The sequence below is a fragment of the Mauremys reevesii genome, linkage group 6 (genome assembly GCF_016161935.1).
Source record: "Mauremys reevesii isolate NIE-2019 linkage group 6, ASM1616193v1, whole genome shotgun sequence".
NCBI classification, from domain to species: domain Eukaryota; kingdom Metazoa; phylum Chordata; order Testudines; family Geoemydidae; genus Mauremys; species Mauremys reevesii.
The window spans coordinates 69,045,067-69,068,543 of NC_052628.1; the positions used below are offsets into that span (position 1 = coordinate 69,045,067).

General features: G+C 40.0%; 1 protein-coding gene across 2 annotated transcripts in view; it reads left to right on the forward strand.

Moving 5' to 3' along the window:
- The window catches only part of AP3S1 (adaptor related protein complex 3 subunit sigma 1), a 40,709-nt gene that overhangs the window by 7,086 nt on the left and 10,146 nt on the right, over nucleotides 1-23,477 (forward strand). For both annotated transcript variants that reach the window (XM_039543533.1, XM_039543532.1), the window contains 3 exons: nucleotides 2,510-2,621; nucleotides 12,157-12,228; nucleotides 21,602-21,709. In XM_039543533.1, the coding sequence (XP_039399467.1) occupies nucleotides 2,510-2,621; nucleotides 12,157-12,228; nucleotides 21,602-21,709 (292 nt within the window). The remainder of the gene's footprint in view (nucleotides 1-2,509; nucleotides 2,622-12,156; nucleotides 12,229-21,601; nucleotides 21,710-23,477) is intronic.

Below are 23,477 nucleotides of genomic sequence, written 5' to 3' on the forward strand. Positions count from 1 at the left end.
GCGGGGCACTAGCCTACCTTAGCTGGGCAGCACCGCCAACGGGGCTTTTAATGTCCCGGTCTGCAGTGCTGACCAGAGCAAGGTGACCCAGTACCTGACATGCTGTGACCCAGTATTGGGTCGTGACCCACGATTTGAAAAACAGTGTTGTAGAGCAAGTCTGGACTAAGAAAAATGATTGTTTTAAAAACTGTGTTTGCAAACACATTTTTGCACAGTATAGACAGCAGCAAGTTGCGTTTGCTGGCCATGGTCAACCCTAGGCTTCCCCCATCTAGCAGGTTTTAAAACATGACTTGCCCTGTCTACACTAGGTACAAATTCTTGTTTACAGTGTGTATTTAGCTAATGTGTTTCAAAACATGGCTGTTTTTCCTAGTTTAATTGTCCCCTCTGAGCCTGGTGTTTAAATAAAGCAGATTTTTGACCTTTGGGTAAAACTGTGGAGTGTTTTCCTTTGGTGTATTGGGGTGGCTGATAGGGAGGCAGATATTTTTGATGACAGGTGTTGTCAGCACTGAAATGGTGGTCGAATTTTTAAGATAAAATTTTTTCAAGGTAAAAATGTCAGGTTTTTTTTTTTTTTTACCCCTTGTGGTCTTAAAGCGTGTTTGTTGTGAGTTCTCACACATTAACAGATGTGCTGAAATAAAAGACCCGTTCATTCAAAATTTTAGTAATTGAAATTACATAGGTATTAACAAAAACACAGTTTTTGGGAAAAGAGGTCATGATTGACATTGTTTTAGCTGTCATGATTTTGGTCTCTTTGTAAACCACTTTTGACTCTTAACACGAGTTAACTAGCTGAATTCCTCTATGTGGGGAGCCTAGGGTTGACTAAAGCCAGTTAACGTGTTAAAAGCTGTGTTTATACTTGGAGCACAATCATGGTCAAAGTTGTGGTAGCTACCGTGATACCAACCATGACCTGTTTTCCTAGTCAAGACCAGGCCTAACATTTTGACTAACAATCCTTTCTCCTCTTAATGATTCCACTTTTGCTCTCTTCACTCTTGGAAGTGTCACTGCAGTAGTTCTCCAGTTAGCATAGTCTTCCAGGCTGGACAGGACCTGAATTTCTAATGTTTAAAAAAAACCCACAGAGTAAAAGCCCACCCTTTCAGGCATTTTTTTTTATATATCATAAAGAAGCGCCCTCTTCTCTTCCTCCTTCCCCCCCCCCAAAGAAAAAAAAAAGGCTGGAGGTGGGTGGCACAAGCTCAGCTCTTGTTTCCCTTCTTCAAGTCCCCTTTTGATATAGCTCTTCACAGCAGGGACTGTCTTCCTGTATCTCTATAGAGCAATTTGCACATTTTGGGGGTTCCTGCAATAAGAATGAAACAACTTCACATTCACTGCAATATCTAGTTAATTGTCATATATTTAAGGACACAGCATCAACCTTTACTTTGCATTTGTTTTTGTTTTTTGTTTTTAGTTTGCTTACAAATCACGAAAACTCTGTACATTTTTTGTTTAGATATTTGGGAGCAGGGGACTTGTATTTTCAAGCATTAATGTGAAGCTGTGTGCAAAGTGCAGGTATTCTAAAGGTTCTTAATAGTTTTAATTTACAAATAAAGAATAGAAAATTAGAGGGATCATTGCTTTGTGCAGATTTGTGATCCATTAGACTGGTGATTTCTTCTGTAAATCCAGTTTAGGAGTAGTTTTTAATGGCTTTTTCCCCAATGTGTAGAATCATCAGCTTCATACCTGTATATCCATGTGCCACAAAATGTTTTCATTTTATACTTGAGCCATATCACTGTTGATTCACTTAAGATAACTCTTCCTTTTGTAGTTCGCTAACTTGATGATTAAGGAGAAGTATAAGGAATTTAAATTTCTGTATCTCTGATAATATTGTAATACAACCATTTGGGTGCAGGGCACTCATACTTTCTGTAATGTCACATATTCTGTAGCACAACTGTTGTATTAATTCAGTTTATCACTAAGACCATACATTTGATTTAAGTGAATAGCAGTACAATCCATGTGTACTAATCACTAACTTCAATGCATGCATACTTAAATTTTTTCAACTCCTCTCAGTCGCTCCCCTGAGTGGGACTGGGAAAGATGCTTGAAGCATGTGACCCCCTTCTAAGTAATATTCCTTACTCTCTGCACAGTGCCTGCTAGAATGTCAGAGTGAAACTTGCTCACATCTTAGATCAATAAGGACACACTTCCACTGTTTGCCATAGTTCTGATGCGTATGTGCATATATCGGTGTGCTTACTACTGTCTGTGAGGATATTTACTAACAGTAATTACAATTCAGAGTTAAGGTGTCATATTGGTGTGGCTTGTTTTTTTCAAAAGCACTTTTACATTAAATTATGAGGTTCTCTATTATACTGTTAATGGCTGAAGTATTTTCAACATGTTTCATGATGTAATTTAAATTTAAACGGTATCCTGAAAAGTTTATAATTTGCTGTTAATGCGTTTTTGCTCATCTTGTCTTGAGACTGACCTAGCTTATCTCTTCATTTAGACTAATAGGTGGATCTGATAACAAACTAATCTACCGACACTATGCCACGTTGTACTTTGTCTTCTGTGTGGATTCTTCAGAAAGTGAACTTGGCATTTTAGACCTAATACAAGTAAGTGTTGTTTATAAAGGAAATTCCATATTTTTAAAGATACTTGGGGCTAGTCTACACTTACCAGCCGGGTCGACGCGGTGAGTTCGACTTCTCGGAGTTCGAACTATCGCGTCTAATCTGGACGCGATAGTTCGAACTCCGGAAGCGCCGCGGTCGACTCTGGTACTCCACCACTGCAAACGGCGGTGACGGAGTCGACCTTGGAGCCGTGGACTTCGATTCTGCGGCGTCTGGACGGGTGAGTAGTTCGAACTAGGGTACTTCGAATTCAGCTACGCTATTCACGTAGCTGAATTTGCGTACCCTAGTTCGACCCCGCTTCTTAGTGTGGACCAGCCCTTGGTGTTTCTACCTTCAGGCTTACCTTTTTCTGAATTGCTTGAAAATAAAGTACAGCATACTTGTGTTAAACGTTGTACAGTTTCCTACCATTACTAGAGAAAGTTCTTTTTTTCCCAAATTAATGTTTAGGTAAGAAAACAGTTCATTTGACAGGTAATGAGCCTAAATTATAAACTGCCATATTTTGTTGGTTTTGCAGAGAATTGGGGTCTAGTTTTGGTAACAGATTCATTCAGTTCAAATGGCTGTTTTCCTGGATTTTTGTTTCCTCTTTGCTCACTTTGGCATTTTGTAGTGTGCAAGCTATTGGATACCACATACAATGAATCATCTTTTCATAGCTGTTTGCTCTACAGAGTAGAGTTGCTTTGTTTTGTAGCATATCTTCTTACTCAAATGTGTTAAAATATTTACAAAGTGAGAAGAGCAGCACATTAATATTTAATGTAACTTCTCATGTATTTCTGAATATTCACTTTATCTACAAAACATACATCTTCATTCTTAATTAGAAACAGTAGGATCAGAAAAGACCACTTGTGTTATGTGGTCTGATCCCTTGCATTTTACAGGGCCACTTATGCAATTCCAACTGATTTCTTTCTTGCTGAGCTCTAATATGTACAGCGATGATGTTCACCAACCTCCCAATAATTCCACTATCCAATGGCATTGTCTAGCCTGTGTTTCCTTTTTGTATCTTTAGGACAATGGCTTTATGCATATTAAAGCCTTTAGGTAGGTCTGCAACCATCATAAAAATATCAACGTTAAATTTTGTTCTCAAACTTCTTCATAGGTTGAATTACTTCTTGTGATAGAGGGGCTTTTGTTAACACCATTTCATCTCCCAATACCAATCTGACATCTTCCCTGTGGAAGCTCTGATGCTTGGAAACAAACAAATTAGGACTGTGTGAAGGAAACAATATATTTATAAATGCTTTTTAGGTCACCTTTAGCAGATCAGAGTGTGTCATAGATATTAATCTTTGACTTTCACTCAGAGGATATACCATACATGTTTCTCCAGGTTCCAGTATCAAAGGATTCTCATGTCAGGACATACCAGTGAAACCTTTCACCTTAATACTGTAGACATTTTAATGTTATGAATTTTACACTTCTTGTATACAGTCATTTTTAAGGCTCTATACAAATTGTTTAAAGGCTTTGTTTCAGTGTTTGTGATTAACTAGAAAAGGGAGAGTTCTGTTTGTTAGCATCATTATCACTGGGTATGTAAAGTCTACAGGGTTAAATGTGAGTTATTCTTAAATCTCCCATGAAGTGTTACAAGAGGAAATCAAGGCCTTGATTCAGTTTTTTTCTCTCAGTAGAGTTTATGATATTATAGCCACAGTAAGTAAAATAAAACTAGAACCTTGCCAAACAGCAAGCCATGGTAGTGTGAGGGAGAGTCACATCAGACTTTCAAAAGAATCTAACTAACTTGGGTGCCAAGTCCTTTTGACTTTCAGTGAGACTTAAACTTCTAAGTCAGCTTAGCACTTTTGAAAATTTTACCCCTTATGTATACTCATGACTTCTAAGACTCACTTCCCCATGAAGTACCCAAAAAGAATGTTGAGATCTCAGTGGTTAAAAGCTGTACAGAGCTTTGCAAGGGGCATTTGTGCAATCAGCAGTTTTATGGGAGGAATAATGCAGTTTGGTCTGAAAGATGGATTTCTTAATTTGTTATGACCATAGATGCACCCATGCAAAGCGAGGTAAATCACATGTAAGAATTGCAGTCTTTAGAGGCACTAAATTTAGAGGTCTTGGGACAACAGATTACTGTAATCTTTAACAAGTCTGGGGTCCAGAAAGCCTAATGTTAATTCAAACAGGCATGTGAGATACAAGGTAGAGCTGGGTGGGAAATGATTTTCCTGTTCTGGAAGAACTTTTGAGATTTCAGAAGATTTTCCTGTCCCAATTTGGGACAAAAATTCTATCTCAAATTTTCACAAACCGGAAATCCGGGGAAAAATTCAGATTGGGTCAGTTGAAACATTTGATAACTTCAAAACATTTCACTTACCTTTTTCCTTTACATTTTTTTCCTCTACTGTAAATTAACTTACATTTTGAACTGAAATTCAGGGGATGTCAGCAATTTCAAAACTTCTCTCAAACCTTTTTTTTGTCACAGGATGTTCACCAGAACCAAGCCTATCCTGCAGCAGATCTGATTTAAACAAATAACATTTTCATTAGAAAATGCCTTAGTTGAAAAATTCCTGATTGGCTCTAGTACGAGGTCAGCCCTTTTAGTTTAGGTTAGAGTTGGGCAGAAATCCAAAAAACTTTCTTCTGGTTGATGAAATTGAAAACGTAAAAAAATCAACTGTAGTTAAGGTCCATTTGACAGATTTGCCTGAAAACTGACAAATTTGTGCTTTGACTGGCCACCAGAGGGAGTGATTTCCACAGTCTGACTCCTCCCTGCCCCTTATGTATTGGTGACTGGAAATTCTCAAAAGAATTTATTAACTTTTGTAGCACTTCAAGTGCAGTAGTGCACAGATGTCAGTACCCAAGTCCTGTTGTGCAGCACCTGACACAAACGTAAGAAGAGATGGACCCTGTTCCAAGCAACTTGTGATCAAAAAGACTGTCAGCAAAAGCATCTCAGCTGACTTGAGCGGTTTTTAATAGTGCACAGGGAATGATATGGTCCCTAAAGTGTCTACCTCCTAAACCATATAATGTTTTACAGAGTAAAACAGATACTTCAGATTGCACCCAGAAGCAGAGGGGAAGTCAGTGTAGTTTATGTAGAACAATAAAGTGTAATTAGGGTGACCAGAGGGCAAGTGTGAATAATCGGGACAGGGGGTGGGGAGGGTAATAGGTGCCTATATAAGAAAAAGCCCCCCAATTCGGGACTGTCTCTATAAAATCGGGACATCTGGTCACCCTAAGTGTAACATGCTCATGCTGACCAGCTCCCCTAGGAAGATAGATTGTTATACTAAGCACTATTAGAGCTTCCAAGTTTCATTCAAAGTCAGCCCCATGTATGGTGGTGCTGCATGTATTTATTGCTGTAACTACTAATGTCCAACCATCTAGGTATTAAATGTGAGCATAATTGTCCCATGCATCTATCAGAGATCACCTTGAGCCAACTGTTTAAATGATGACATTACAGCTTGCACTGCAATGAAAACACTTTCACAGGCAGACTGGCTTCATATCTCTTGAGGTTTGCTAGTGCTCTCTAGATCTGGTGACACACCAAAACCTGAGTTAAGAAAACCTAAAGTAGGTCTATTGACACCAAATACAAACAGGATTTTCTAGATCTGAAGTAGACATTTCATAATATTTCTTTTATAAATTTATTGTTTTATAGTATCTGTGTTTTAGGTGCATTTGATTAGTTATCTGTTTTTTTCAGCTGTTAATGCTGTAATAGAATGTGAGTACTTAATGCAAGAGGAGAAAGGATGGTCTTGTGGCTAAAACATTGGACTTCAGAGATCTGGGTTCAATTCCCTTCTCTGCCATGGACTTCCTATGTAATCTTGGGCAAGTCATTTAGTCGTTCTGTCCCTCAGTTCCCAGTCTTCTGCTTGTGTATTGTGTCCTTTTTCTCCGACTTTTTGTCTGTGTAGAATGGAAGCTCTTCAGGGCAAGGACTGTGTTGGTATGTTGCTGAGCACAGTGGGCCCTGATGCTGACAATGGACTCTTAATTTGTCTTACCAGAACACTAAGAACAAGCTGATGTTTTGATTGCTTATGCTGTATTTAGTATTGTATGTATTTAGGTTTATTAATATTTGAGTAAAATTTAAAACAAAAAAATAAAATACAGCTTTATTGTAATAGTTCATGTATCAGAGGGGTAGCCGTGTTAGTCTGTATCTGTAAAAAGTGACAGAGTCCTGTGGCACCTTAGTTTCTCTTTGGAGTCTGGTCCTGAAGTTTTTTTGCTGCAGGATGGCTACCTTTAAATCTGCTATTGTGTGTCCAGGGAACTGCTGAACTTCAGTTCATTTGCAAATTTGACACCATCAGCTCAGGATTAAACAAAGACTGTGAATGGCTAGCCATCTACAAAAGCAGTTTCTCCTCCCTTGGTGTTCATACCTCAACTGCTAGAAGAGGGCCTCATCCTCCCTGATTGAACTAACCTCGTTATCTCTAGACTGATCCTTGCCTGTATATTTATACCTGTCTCTGGAAATTTCCACCACATGCATCTGACGAAGTGGGTATTCACCCACGAAAGCTTATACTCCAATACTTCTGTTAGTTTATAAGGTGCCACAGGACTCTTTGTTGCTTTGTAATAGTTCATGTAATTCTAAAAGTAAAGCACAAGGGGGCGCTAGAAATTCACTTTGGATCATAATTAGTTATGGAAAACACACTATTGCTACATTTCTAGTCACCAGGTCTTGGCTTGAGATTTATTTGACTCCAGAATTCATTTTTAATTCTCAGTTCTGTGACTCACATTGTTTCTGCATTGTTGCTCAACCTTTTTTTATGAAGTTGCTTTGTGAAAGTCAGTAGGTAGCCAACAGGGCTGGCTTTAGAAAGTGCGGGGCCTGATTTGAATAGTTTTGACAGGGCCCCGGCAGGGATGACTCACCTGGTGGCGCTCTGGGGCTTCCACGGCACTGAAGAACCCGCCGCCGAAGACCTGGGGCGAGCAAAGGACCCGCCGCTGAAGTGCTGCCGAAGACCCGGAGCGCTGCCAGCTGAGTAAAAATTAAAAAGGCGCCTAAGGTAGGCGCTCTTCTTTAGGGCGCGGGGCCCGAATCGGGGGAATCAGCCTAAAGCTGGCCCTGATAGCCAGCAATTCCTGGGATGTCAGTTTCATGATTAATTTAATGCCCTGTAGTTAGTTTCAGCTGCAGTGGTATCCCTATAGCACAAAACTACCCTTATATATACAACCCCCTTGAGGCACACAGAAGTTAAGAGAATTTCCCCTGGGCAGTCAGTTGGCTTCTTTGAGCCACATTATAAACATTGTTTAAATAGTTTAACATATGAACTAATCATTTGTAAACTTGCCCTGTTCTAGAAGACATTTTGTGTCTTAACAGTTAACTATATGAAGAAAATTAGTACTTTTTAAGCATTAAGAAAAGAGGCACCTTGTTGGGGTTACTATTCAATTAAATGTAAGATATTTATTTGTAAGGGTTAATTGTCATAGTAACTCTTGTATTGAATCCATTTAAGAAATAACACAGGTCTAGATCCACAAAGAGGCATAGGCACCTAAATCCAACATTTAGGCACCATTGAGATCTTCAACCCCTGCTCACTGCCATCCAACCCTGTAGTTGCCTAAATTCATTAGGCATCTCAGTTTCCACTGGTGGGCATGCACAGTCCTAATGCCGTGAGCTACTTAGCATCCTAGCTCATGCCTAAGCCCTAATGGAATTCTCAAACTAGGCCTTCCCCTACCTGTCTTACCCGGGGGACCTATTCTGAGCATGCTTACTGGATCAGGCCCTGCATAAAAGACAGCTGGGAACTAGGTAGTTGGAAGTTGCGTGTACATCCATTATACCCAATATCACAGTGGTTAGAGCATTCACTTCCATTCTATGCATCGAAGAAGTGGGCTGTAGCCCACGAAAGCTTATGCTCAAATAAATTTGTTAGCCTCTAAGGTGCCACAAGTACTCTTGTTCTTTTTGTGGATACAGACTAACACGGCTGCTACTCTGAAACCATTCACTTTTAGGTGACCAGATGTCCCGATTGTTGGGTCTTTTTCTTATATAGGCTCCTGTTACATCCCCCGTCCTGATTTTTCACATTTGCTGTTGGTCACCCTACTCACTTGGGATGTGGTTTGAATCTCTACTCTGCCTGATTTAGAGCAAGGGACTTGAACCCTGGACTTTTACATCCCAAGTGAGTGCCCTATTCACCAGGCTATTGGATATAGTATGGTATATCTCTATCTCTCCTGTTGAAGCTGTTCCACTTGCATAAATAATTTATCTGAGCAGGGACGTGAACCTGACTCTGCATGCCCTAGGGGAGTGCCCTAACCACTTGGCTACAGAGTCAGTCAATCCCTCACCCCCTGCCTATACCAGGAGGTTTCATGGTTGAGAGGTTCTCTGAGCTGGAGTTAGGAGCCTAAGCCCTGCCCTGGTTCCCCATTTTCTACTGGCTAGCATAGGCAGCTCCCTGCTCAGTTTTTGGCTTTTATGAATCTCTTTCTTAGGTTCCTAACTCCCCACTCAGTGCACGGGGAGCGTGGTCTTCAACTCCTCTTTGTGGAGTTAGTTCCAGTATTTTTGCTTAAATTCAGTGCTGGTATTAAATAATGATACTTCTGCAAGTCCACTAGAGAGAGAATTGGTTTTGATTTTAAAATGGAAATTAATAGTAACATGTTATGAGTAAAAGACCTTTTTGAAAATCTCATGCATGCCTTTAGTATTTGTGTTGAAGTGGTAAATTTCCCATCGATTTCCAATGGGGTAGAGTTGGAACTTATGAAAATCCCCCCCCCCCACACACACACACATCCCCACCCCCTTTCTGGCTGAGTAGGAAAATTGGTTATGGACACGGAAGACTGCCTTATTGGGCTGGGCTCAAATAAGCTCAAAATTGAAATTTTATGTGGTGTGATCTCCTATCCCAAATCAGAAAGGCATGTCTGGCTTGCACAGTAATTAACAGGCCTTTGCAAATAATGAGGAGGACTTGCAATGATAAAAAATGAAACCTTGTGCATTGTATGTAAAGCAAACTGTTAATAACTAATTTGGCTTTATATAGATAGATAGCATTAAGGTCACATGTCTGAATTTATTTATTTTTTGTATGTGCAGATTATTTTATTTATTGTAGTCCTAGTCATGAGCCACAACCTCACTCTGCTAGGTGCAGAACACATACACAACAAAAAGGTATCCCTGGCCCATGGAGCATGCGTTCTAAGTTTAAGACAGAGGCAACAGATGGTATACAGAGGCAACAGGGTATACAGATGGAAACAATGAGACAGTGTTGGTCAGCATGATAGAGAGTGGTCTCAGCACATTTGCGGCTTAACTGTTTTTATAGGTATCAAAGCAAAGATGGGTAATCAGGCAGCCTTGTAGATGTGTATGGGAAGCACTTCCCAAGCATGAGGAACAGCATAGGAGAAAGCACAATGTTTGTTTGAAAATTTCAGTGGAGGCTTGCATGGGCCAGTTGGATACGAGTGTCGTCAGCTCAGTAGTGAATGAGAGACGATAGACTGTGAAGGGCTTTGAAAGTTAATACAAGCAACATATGTTTGATGCAATAAAGAAGGGAGAGCCAGTGAATGGATGTAAAGAGAGGTGCAACTTGGTCAAATCAATGAGCTGGGAAAATGATCCATTCAGCAGCATATTGAATGGATATGAGTGGGGCAAGATTACACTTGTCAAGGCCAGATAAAAGGATCTTGCAGTAATTGCAACATGGTATGATGAGAGCCTGGATGAGAATTTTATTTGTATGGATGGAGAGGAAAGTCTGTAGCTTAAGATGTTATGCAGAAAGAATCTGCAAGACTTAGACATAAAGAGAGGTTCACTTTGAAGATGACACCCAGGTTATGGGCCTAAGTGACTGTCAGGATGATGGTGGTGTTTAGTGATTGAGAAAGAAGGTAACTGGAAAGGTATGGGGGAAGATTAAGATCCACTTTAGCTGTGTTGAGCTTGAGCTGGCAGCTAGACATCCACAAAGAGATGTCAGAGAGACCAGCTGAGATTTTAGTTTGGACAGAAGGAGACAGGTCTTGAGCAGAGAGGAGGGTTTATGAGTCCTCAGCAGATATGTGGTAATTGAATTTGTGTTTGCAGATGAAATTACCCAGAGATAAGATGCAAAGGGAGAAGAGAAGGGGAGCTAGGACAGAGCCTTGTGGAACCCTCACAGATGAGGATGGAGAACAAGTTCTTAGCTTAGGTTAGGACATAGTCATTAGAAAATTTGGCAAGAGTGATTTCAGTGGAGTGCTGAGGCTGAAACCAGTCTGTGATGGATTTGGAGAAGAGGCACTTCAGACAATAGTTATAGACAGCTCGTTTCGTGCTCTTAGGCCTGGTTTACACTGGGGGAGGGAATCGATCTAAGATGTGCAACTTCAGCTACGAGAATAGCATAGCTGAAGTCAATATATCTTAGATTGACTTACCTCCCGTCCTCATGGCGCGGGATTGATGGCTGTGGCTCCCCCGTTGACTCCGCTTCCGCCTCTCACCCTAGTGGAATTTCGGAGTCGACAGGGAGTGCCTTCAGGGATCGATTTATCATGTCTAGATGAGATGCGATAAATCGATCCCTGATAGATCGATCGCTACCCGCCGATTCGGCGGGTAGTGTGGACGTACCCTTAGAGGTGAAAGGGAGAAGGGAAATGAGCAGTAGTTGAAGAAGCAAGTGGAGGTCAAGGGTGGGTTTTATTTAGGAGGGGAGAGTCTAAGTCATGCTTGTATTATGGGGATGGGAGGAAGAACCAGAGGAGCATAAGAGGTTAAGGAGAAGAATAAGGGAGGAGTTGAAATGATGAGATGGGCTCCCTGGGGCAAATGGAGGGGATGGAGCAGGAAATTAAATGAGAAACTTCTGCCTCTGTGACGGGAGGAGGAGGAGAGAGTTGTAAGAGGGGAAGAGAAGGCAAGAGAAGTGGGAGGGTTGTGTCACATTTTAGCCATTTTCTCTTGGAAGAAAATGGCAAGATTCTGTGAGGAGAGAAGTGGAAGCAGGCTGTGGCCCTCAGGGGCTACTGGTGTACAAATAATTGGTAAAAATAAACAGCTGAAATTCATTTTTACTAGATAGTTGGCATCCCAGTAAAATTAGAAGAAACGGTTCAGATCACAACTGCATAAAATTGCAGTATAGATGTTCTTTGAGTGTTCTTTCAATGTGTGAATATTCTTTAACTTTTGTATGTGTGTAATTCCTTGGCCACATTGCAGAGTTGTATTAAAAGCTGTTTTACTTCACATACTCTTTTTCCTGGGGCCTGCCAGCATTACAGGATCCCAGTAATAGTGTTGACCACACATGTTTTTCAGATACACTAGGCCTTGTAAAATCTACATGATCTCTATTTTCCTATATGTGCCACATTTGAAGTTCATAAATAGTGAAATGATTGAGTTGCTCTTAAACCTTGACCTTTTGCTTTGTTTTTTCTTCCACAGGTATTCGTGGAAACACTAGACAAATGTTTTGAAAATGTCTGTGAACTGGATTTAATTTTCCATGTAGACAAGGTACTGTGGTGAGCTACTATAATACCAGTTGAACCAAACATTCTTCTTGACAAGAAACATTTGGTCCTGAATCTGACAGAGTGGATAACAATCCTATCCTTGTTGGTGGTGAAATCTTGTCAGTTTCTACCAAGTTATTTTTAAAGTGCAAAAAGTGTGCTGGAACATGTCTTTAAGAATGAAAAATGAAATTCATTAGTACATTTACTTAGGAGGTGCCTGCAATGTAACTGTAAAAATAAATGCAAAATCAGAGACACCAGAATATTGTTCTTCTGATGAGGGAAGCTGATGGTTCCAAGAAATATTTTTGTCCAGGTTTCTTTTTTAATTATGTTACTCAGAATTGACATTAGCTTTGGATTTTAGCATTCCAAATCCAGCAATTGCCTTTCACATATTTTATTATGAATGTATCACTCAGAAATGGAGTTAGCATACTGGGATTCTTTATTGAACCCCAAATAGACATTAACATCTTTTTTCGTGTATAAATAGGAGGTTTTGTGAGAACTCCCAGCTAGATGGTATAATTGACTTATTGGTCTCGTATAGGGACATGTGGTTACTAATGCAATCTCTCATTTACAAGGACACTGTCAGCTTCTGGCTACAACTAACATCTAAAATGACTGTAGTTGAGAGAGATTGGAGGAAAATAGTTATTCCTCTCAGTTTTTTCATTATGTTTACTTTGTGTGCAGTCATTTCCCCCTCTTTGTGAGAGTTTTTCACATCTCAACAGAGCAAGAAAAACATTAAAGGGAAAGGTGATAGTGATGCGTCAAAAACCGGAAAGCGGAAGAAGGGCAAGTGTACTACCTGAAACTCATGTTTTGAAGCTTAATAGATGATTGCAAGCTGACTGCATCCTTCTTAAAGAAAGAATGCTTACCTGTTGACACCGATCACGGAAAATTTCAATAGATCTGTATTGGTGTTTGAACTGATACCATACTCCTGAAAAGTTCATTACAATTTCACAGTAATAAATTAATTGTGCTTTCCCCATCCCCAAAGGAGAAGTTGGTTTGGCTCCTAAAATTAAATTTTTTGCTTATGCTGATAATATTGAGATTGCAAACAGTGATAGACAAATATTTTATTATAACCTTGTGGGTTTCTCTTTATGACAAAACAGTTTTTTCATCAAATAAAGTAACTCAATCTAGACAGAATCCACTAGTGGCTTAGGTCAGTATTTTCAAACCTGCAGCCTAAAATTAGGCCCTTAATTCCATAGTTAAGCAAAAGTTGACTGATTTCCCCGCACCCCCTCCTCACCCTCCCCAAAGGTGAAAAATCAGGTCACTTCTACTAAGTGGCCTAATTTAAGGCCTGCAGGTTTGAAAATACTGGCATTAATCTTTACAGTTCTTTGATTGTATTGTGATCATTTGCAATGAACAAGGTTACCAGGAATATGACAGTCTCATTTGAGGTTTTTTTAGTGTGTTTGTAACTGATCCATAAAGTCGTATTAAAGGAACTGGCACATGAAATTACAAGTCCAATAGCAAGGATTTTTAATGAATCTGTAAACAGATTGACTATGACTGGAGAATTGCTAGTATAGTTCCTATTTTTAAGAAAGGGGGGAAAAAAGTGATCCAGGAAACTACAGGCCTGTTAGTTTGTATGCAAGACCTTGGAACAAATTTTGAAAGAGAAAGTATTTAAAGACATAGAGGTTAATGGTAATTGGAATAAAATACAACATGCTTTTACAAAAAGGCAGATCATACTAGACCAACCTGATATCTTCCTTTTGAGACGATAACTGATTTTTTTAGACAAAGGAAATGCAGTAGATATAATCTACCTCAATTTCTGCGTGGCATTTGATACAGTTCCACATGGAAAATTATTAGTTAAATTGGAGAAGATAGGGATTAATATGAGAATTGAAAGGTGAATAAAGAATGTGTTAAAGGGGAGACTACAGTGGTAATACTGAAAGGTGAACTGTCAGGCTGGAGAGGGGTTAATAGTGGAGTTCCTCAGGGATCAGTCTTGGAACCAATCTTATTTAACATTTTTATTACTGACATTGGCACAAAAAGTGGGAGTGTGCTAATAACTTTTGAAGATGAGACAGAGTTGGGCAGTATTGCCAATACGGAGGAGGACCAGAATATCATAGAATAAGATCTGGATGACCTTGTAAAATGGAGGAATAGAGATGGGATGAAATTTAACAGTGCAAAGTGCAAGGTCATGCATTCAGGGACTAACAACAAGAATTTTTGCTATCAGCTGGAGACTTATCAGTTGGAAGCGACAGAGGAGAAGGAAGTCCTGTGTGTATTGGCTGATCACAGGATGACTATGAGCCACCAGTGTGATGTGGCTGTGAAAAAGGCTAATGCAGTCCTAGGATGCATCAGGCGAGGTATTTCCAGTGGAGACATGGAAGTATTACTACTATTATACAATACAATGCTGTGATCTCACCTGGAATAGGGTGTGCAATTCTAGTCTCCCATATTTAAGAAAGATGAATTCAAACTGATACAGGGTACAGAGAAGGGCTACTAGAATTATTTGAGGAATGGAAAACCTCCCTTATGAGAGCAGGCTCAAGAGGCTTGGCTTGTTTAGCCTAACAAAAAGAAGGCTATGGGGAGATACGATTGTTCTCTATAAATAGATCAGAGTAACAAATACCAGGGAGGGAGAGGAGTTATTTAAGGTAAGCACCAATATGGAGACACGAACAAATGGATATAAATGGCCATCAATAAATTTAGGCTTGAAATTAGGTGAAGGTTTCTAACCATTAGAGGAGTGAAGTTCTGGAACAGCCTCCTAAGAGGAGCAGTGGGAGCAAAAAACCTAACTGGCTTCAAGTCTGAGCTTGATGAACATATGCAGGGGATGGTACGATGGGACTGCCTACGATGGCATGTGGCCCATCGGAGACTGCCAGTAGCAAAATCCCCAATGGCTGGAGATGGGACACTAGATGGGGAGGGCTCTGAGTCACTACAAAGAATTCTTTCCCAGGCCTGCTTAGTGGCTCTTGCCCATGTGCTCAGGATCTAACTGATTGCCATATTTGGGGTCGGGAAAGAATTTTTGGCAGAGACCCTGGGGTCTTTTCGCCACCTTCTGCAGCATGGGGCATGGGTCACTTGCAGATTTAAACTAGTGTAAATGGTGAATTCTCCGTAACTTGAAGCCTTTAATCCATGATTTGAAGACTTCAGTAACTCAGCCAGAGGTTAGGGTCTATTACAGGAGTTGGGTGGGTGAGGTTCTGTGGCCTACAACGTGCAGGAGGTTAGACTAGATGATTAGGTGCTCCTTTCTGACCTTACAGTGTATGAGTTTGAGACTCATTTTAAACTGTAACATGGGATCCAGAGCTGTCTAGATGTACATAAAGTCTATTCAGCCATTCATAATTTATGAATCTTAGGCTATGTCTACACAACAAGTGCTGCAGCATTGCCACTGTAGTGTAGTTCCTTCCTACATCAACGAAGGGGTTTTTCCATTGATGATGTAATTAATCCACCTTTCCGAGAGATAGTAGCTAGGTTGAAAGAAGAATTCTGCCAGAGCAAAGTGGAAATATTTTCCCAAAGCTGGATTTGTATGTGGCATTTACACTAGTGCTGACTGGTTTCTTTTTTTTAGTTTGATTTTTAAAATAACAGACTCTGATACATAGCAGGCAAGACGGGGACAGTAATATTTGTAAAGAGAAAATACAATAATGCAAATCTACAGGTGGCAATGGAAAGTGGTAACATAAGCTCCTGGGTGAAGGATGAAAGAAATACTCCATCATTTATTTCTTTATTGTATAAGATTGGTCTGATAATGTTACTACTTACACATTGAGAGAAAGGAGCCAGATTACCATTTACACCCACCATATTGTGTGTATATACATATAGAAACCAGACAAGTAGTGATCAAGTCTCATGGACTTTCATAAAAATCTGTATATATAAACTACTTTTGCTTATTAAATGTTGGTTAAACAATGTAAAAATATAGCTTTTTTGCATAAACTGTTTTAGTTTATTCAGGCTATAATTTGAAGACCTTACAGTTTTTAAACTTTTTATCGTACAATTATTGTGCATATTTTTAAAATTAAGGAGCTTCTACATCCCTGTTTGGACAGCTCTTTCCTCCCACAATTGGCATATCTGATTTGAGATAGGGTGAGAAAGGAAGGTAAGCTTGTCTGCAAGATATTTTATGATTGCAACTCTGCAAAAGAACCTTAGTTTCTTGGTTTAATGAGGCATGATTGAAGTTTACATACTGCAGGGGGTCTGCCTACTGTTGAGATAAAAACACATTAATCATGTACTGTCTCCTTCTCCAAGGCTAACCAAATCCAACATTGCTCTTCTTGACTCTCACACTGTACCTCCTCAGTCGTCTTAGCCATAGCTCTAGGAACTGCAGCGTTTTTTTGAGTGAGGCCTTCGTTAGTAATGAATATGCTACGATTTCCCCATAATGTTATTTGCCTTTATGAAAATGACTACCACTTACTTTTTGGTGCAAAAACATTGTTCAGAGCTACTTTTGTGACTGAGAAATTTTCACTTTTTGAGCAATGGCCAACAGTGTCTTGATTCAAAAAACCCTTTCCATCTGAATGAAATTGAGTTCTTGAAAAAGATTAATTTTCATTCTCAATTGATCCTATTTAGTAAAGTGACATATTATGTTGGGGGAGAAGGAAGGGGAAAGAGGAGTCCCATTTGTGTGTGTGTGAGAGAGAGAGAAATCAGTTTTTGCAAATTTTCAGCAAAATGTTAAACATCTAATTTTCTGGTATAAGCCTTTTTAGTCATGTGCTTCTCTTACTGAAATTGTGCATTTATATAGTGCAATAAACTATTTCCTTGTCTAAATGAATAAAACTACTTTGGCGGGAGCTGTTCTATTTCTTCCTTCTGCTTTAATTAGTTTGAATGATCTAGATAATATATGAAAGCCAAAATAATACCGCCCCTCCTTTTTAATTCTAAATTTGGAAGGTGTTGAATTAACCTAGGTGCAAGCCAATATTGGAGGAGTAGCAACTCTTTTGCTCCATCCTTAGTTTACGCTTTCCAGGCTGGTTCTGCTGCCTGTGTTATAACCTTTCCAGGGGAATAAGGATTTTTTTAATCATTCCCCTTAACGTTTGATAGTCTGACTCTTACAACTCTGCAACAGAAGCACATGTGAGGGAAGAGAGCTGTTCATTCTTCTCTGAATGTATTTACCATGTTTCAATTGAAATAGACTAACAAACTGTCAGCGTAGCAACTTTTTCAATACTGTTCTTTAGAATATCCCTTCAAAGTTGTAGCACAAAAATAGGAATTGTGGTGGTTCTTTTTAGATCAGTACATGAGCTCCTCACACTTTGCTATCTCATGATACTTTGTCTCTATTTGCTTCTTTCTTTGATCTGTCGCCATAACTGGGAAATGTTACAAATAGCCAAAATGATGAAAGAAGCATGCTTTGATGTGCCAAATTGCTTTCAGATCACACTCTTTAACTCTCTGCCAATGTTGGTTGTCTTACAATTATTATGGGATTGAAATACTGCACATTACTAAATATATGGCCAAGATTAATTCGCGTATGGAAAGTATTTTTCCTGAAACAAGGGCATAAGCACAGAATACATCTGAATCAATGTGGATAACTCAAAGAATTGTTGATGTAGTAATAATGGGCAGATTCCACAATTTAGGGCTCAGAGATTTAAATGTTTTTTGTCAACAGTTTCATCTTCAAAATTGCTTTTATTTTTGAACTATCAAGATTTTGTTGGCAATTTTACTCTTTTTGAAACTGCCTCCTACATCTTTGCAGCTACATGTATGGTAAATGTTTTAAATACATATTCTGGAATGTGTTCACCATGTGAATTGTCTAAATTGCAGCAAAGAAAAGCAATGAATAGGTCAGGTTTTTCCCCCCACTGGGTGTTCTCTCGTTTTTTAAACGTCCCACGTAGTTACAGTTTTTATGGTTCAAGTTCACTGAACCTACATCTGTTATATTACTTATCCACTTCTGAGAATGTAATCAAATTTTCACAAGAACTTAGAGATAGTTAGAATGTCTTTGCCATAAGTTGGTGAAGAGAGTAGGCCACACTACTTAGATGGTGTGTGTTACCCAGTTAAACTGTGTTTCAAACAGTACCTTAAAAAGCAATTTGTTTAATTGAAAATGCTTACTGGAGAGGCACAAAATTATTTGATTTATAATACCTGGGACAATCTGAAAATTCAGACTCTCTTGGGAATTAGCAATGTTAACGGTAAATACGTATAATTTTTTAAAAAATTCAAATTATTAGTAAATGTAGCATTGTAGCAATTGCAGACCACAAAAGTTTAATTTTCTGTATGAGTTCTTTTGGAGGATGTCATGTTGGGAAATGTAACTTTTGATCTAGAAGTTGTTAAAGCATCTGCAGTAGACAATGTTCTCTTAAGTACGTGTTTCACATAAATGAATTACTTCAGGAAACAAATGCCATAAGATGGATTTAAAGGTGAACAGAATACAGCAATGGCACTGAACTTCATTTTGATAGATTTATTTCCATAAGTTTTCATTTCTAAAGAAGCTTGATCAGTTTTCCATTTAATTATTACCCAGACCAACTCTTGTGGCAAAGTAATGGTTTGGCAATCTCTCAAGAAGAAAAGTTACCTTAAATCCAGTAATCTATTTTGGGGGGTTAGGAGGGCAAGAACAATCTTAGTCAGATATGTTCTAGGATTAGACTGAACATCTAAAGTCTGCAGGCGTAGTTGTAGCTGTTTCAGTCCCAGGATATTAGAGAGAAAAGGATGCTTCAGGAAAAAAATTGACTGTAAAATCCTTAACAAACATCAGATCCACCATAATCTCTCCACTGCCAAGAGGACAGCCATACAGTCCCTGAAATCTAACCACCAGATAATGATCAGACTAGCAGACAAAGGGGATGCCATTGTAGTCCTCAACTGTGATGACTATATTAACAAAACCAGCTGACTTCTCTTCGGCACAACCTATGATAAAGAACTCAAACCCACATCACAGTTTACCCAGGAGATTAAGGATATCATCATAACCTTCCCCAGACAACACCAAGAGAGAGTCTACAAACTCATTCCCCACAAACCCATTCAAGAGATCTACATGCTTCCCAAGATACCCAAACAAGGGAACCCGGATAAATCCATCATATCTGGCTATGGCACTCTTACTAATGGAATATCAGGGCTCATAGAAACCACTCACCCCACAAAGGGCCAGCTTTCTCCAGGATAAACTGACTTCCTCCACAAATTCAGCAATATTAACTTTGGTAAGAACACCATCCTTGCCACCATGGATGTCATTTGCCTATACACAATGATGGCATAGCTTTCTGCCTCAAATATTTACAAGACAATCCTCATACCTACCCCCAAATACATTGCTAAACTCATCCATTTCATCCTCACTCATGACAATTTTATATACAACATACAACAACTTTTTTTTCAAACCATGGGAACAGCCATGGGTACTAGGATGGTTCCCCAATATGCCAACCTCTTCATGAACCTCCTTGAAGAAGATATTCTGCACCGATGCATCATGAAACCAATGATATACGTGAAATACATCACTGATATGTAAACTCCCTCGTAGATTTCTACCACAACTTCAACAACTACCATTCGTCCATTATACTCTCTCTGGAACACTCCCACACTAGAATCAACTTCCTGGACACCACAGTTGACTTCAGCGGTAGAGCCCTGTAGACAACCATATACAAAAAATCCCACAGAACACAATGCCTACCTTCATGGATGCAGTGGCCACACCAAGAAATCTGTGATGCCACAGAGTGTGCTCGACGGAGATGTGCTCCATGATGAATATCTTGGCACATTTAGGGCTGCCTTTGCCTGACAGCGACACTCCACCAAAAACGTGGATCATGTCATGTAACAGGCCACCCAAATGCCCAGAGGAAGCCTGCTTCAATACAGAGATAAGACCCCCTCTGACCACATGCCCCTGGTTGTCGCCTACCACCCCACACTGAAGCCCATGCTGGATATCATCTAACAGTTATAACCCTTACTCAGTGGGTACCCCATCCTGAACTCCCACTTCTGACCTTGAGACAGCCCCCTGGCCTCTCCACAATCATCAAAAGCAAGCTCCCCACAGACTGGGACACATCAATTCAAAGTGGCTTCAGGTCCTGTCAGAACAACAGATACAAAACCTGCTGACATATCTCCACTGCTGCGATGATCGGCACCGCCCACCCACAGATACACAACACACCTTCCACGGATTCTACATGTGTTTATGACAGCATATGATATGCCTCATCCAGTCCATTGAATGCCCCAATAACAATTATGTGGATGAAACCAGACAATCACTGCGTGCTTGAGCGAACTCACACAGGAAAATAACAGACAAAAAACAACTTATCACTTGTGTGCAAACACTTTTCACAAAGCGCACACTCTGTCTGACCTATCAGTCCTCATCTTCAAAGGAAATGTGCACAACACTATCAAAAGACAAGCCTGGGAGTTTAAATTCATTATTTTGCTAGACTCTAAAAATCATGTATTGAACAGAAACACTGGCTTTATGGTTTACTACAATAATCTGTAACCCACTAACCCCCCCTCTTTTTGTTTTATGACTGCAGAGGTGTTAAAGGGCCACTTCACCTTGAATGGTCCTTTACAGTGTGTGCTAACTACTTATGCTAAACAATCTGTTCCACCTTGCATTTTGCTCTTTTGTTTCCTAGACCTGAAGAAGAGCTCTGTGTGGCTCTAAATCTTGTCTTTCTCACCAACAGAAGTTGATCCAATAAAAGATATTAACCTCCTTGTCTAGCTCAAGTCTACTTCCCTTAATCCTGCCTGGTTTGTTATGGAATGAAACTTATATGGTTATTTTGGCTTACACTGATTTATTTTTTATTTCATACCAAAGAACTATCTGTCCAAGGTGCTAATTGCTCTTATGTATGTTTCTGAGCAATGTTTTTAATCCCATAAATGCTCCCATCTTAAAAAATATTAGTGTACCTGGTATTAATTGGCACCCTTGTTGGCAGTATCTGCAGAAAAGACTAAAAAGGGAATGGAGACTAGTGGTCTCACTTATTCCAGTGGTAATCGTCGAACAGGCAGTGCTGACAGTCTTGCTGTGTGGACTTTGGACTCATGTCAACTTTTTCTGGACCCTAAAATTCTTAAAAGGCTGTTTAGATATTACCCAGAAATATACATTTTCTGTAAGTAGTGTAGTTTGAACCTTGACACTCAGACTGTGGTTTGCTGATTTAAAATACATCATCTTTTGTGATCTTTCTTAGGTCCATAATATTCTGGCTGAAATGGTCATGGGTGGAATGGTTTTGGAGACCAACATGAATGAAATTGTCACTCAAATTGATGCACAAAATAAACTGGAGAAATCTGAGGTAAGGCTGAGAGACTCTATAATGAGCTTTAACTTAAAGCATGATCATAATATCAGCATGATATGCAACCTTTGCTGTTTGTCCTTCAATACCATCCTATATACAGCTGCTTGCTTATAGTGCTAAAAATTTACAATGCACATTTAGTATGTGATACATTTCATCTTTTGTGATAATTGCATAGAATAGTAGCTAATTATTCTTTTGTTACTTTTATCAAACAAAGCCACATCTGCGATTGGTATCAGTGTGCATTGATAGTCTTTTAAATTTCTTCCTCTCAAGCCCTTGGCTTCTTGTTTTGTTTGTTTTTCTTCATGATGGAACCCAATACTGGCTGTAGAATTTAAGGGTGTGTGTGTGTATATATACACACACACATACATATACACACCTGTCTCCTAACAAGCTTGTAAAGTGTTAAATAAGTGGTAGTGTATTTGGTATCATAGTAATACTTCAACACAAAATGATAAACTGGGGTGGAAGTGGGAGGGTAATTATGCATTTAAAGCCCAATCCTGGTCCCATTTAACAGATGGGAGTTCTGCCATTATTTGCAGTGACAAGAGCTTGTCTACATGAACAATTAGACTGCAGAACCTGGGATCTGAAGCTACCTCACACAACCCCACCATAGTCTCACTATTTGTGCACATCCTGCTGATGCGCAGAGTTTGTTAGAGCACTTTGAGCTAGTCCCGTTTCAAAGAGGAATATAGATCGAGTTTGGCAACCTATGGCATGCGTGCCAAAGGTGGCACGTGAATCGATTTTTTATTTTTTTTTTGATGGCACGCGCCGCGTGCTGAGCCGCTCAGCCCACCGCCGCTCTAGGGTTTCTGCCGCTGGCTTCTGCCAGCTGGGGTCCCACCGCCGGTCCCACGCAGCGCCTGCTGCCGGCCTGGGTGAAGAAACTCCAGGTCGGCAACGGGCTGAGACCCCGGCTGGCAGGAGCTGGTGGCTGAAACTCCAGAGCTGGGGCGGGCTGAGCCGCTCAGCCCACCGCCACTTTGGGGTTCTGGCTGCTGGCCCCTTGCCAGCCGAGGTCCCCGCTGCAGCCCCACTCACCTTGCTTCCGGTGGGAGTTCCAGCGCAGGCCCCCTGCCAGACAGGGACCAGGCCTCCAGCCTTGCTCAGCCCTACCAGCCGCCAGCTCCACTCACCTCAGCTGCCATTCTGGGATTCCAGCCGATTAACAACTGATCACTCAGAAGCCTGTGTGCAGCTTAAAGTATCCAAATACGTGCCAGACGTTGGAAAACTCAGCAAGGAAAAGCAAGGGCAAGGATCACACTAAACTGATAAGATCTGCATTTTAGAGAGACCTTCTAAAAAATGTTAAAATGTATTACCGGCACGTGAAGCCTTAAATTAAAGTGTATACATGAAGACTCGGCACACCACTGCTGAAAGGTTGCCGATCCCTGATATAGATTAAAGGGCAGTAATGAACTGTTCAGGCATGTCAGCAGGCTGCACATGGACCGTGAGACTGCAGTAGGCAAGTGCAGGGTAGATTCTACTATTCAGTTTGCCACAGTCCTAACTGTTCATGCAGAAAAACCCTAAGATTTGGTCTTCAGTGTACCTTCAAATAGGAAGACTACATTCTGTATGTACAATGGCCAGATAAATTTGAGTAAGCAGATGTGCTCAAATTTATACTTCTGGATATCACCAGTTCACTGACAGGATATAACTAGTTTAAATAAATTCAGTGCCAAGTGTTGGATTCTGCAGAACCTGAGATCTAATTGGCTTAGTT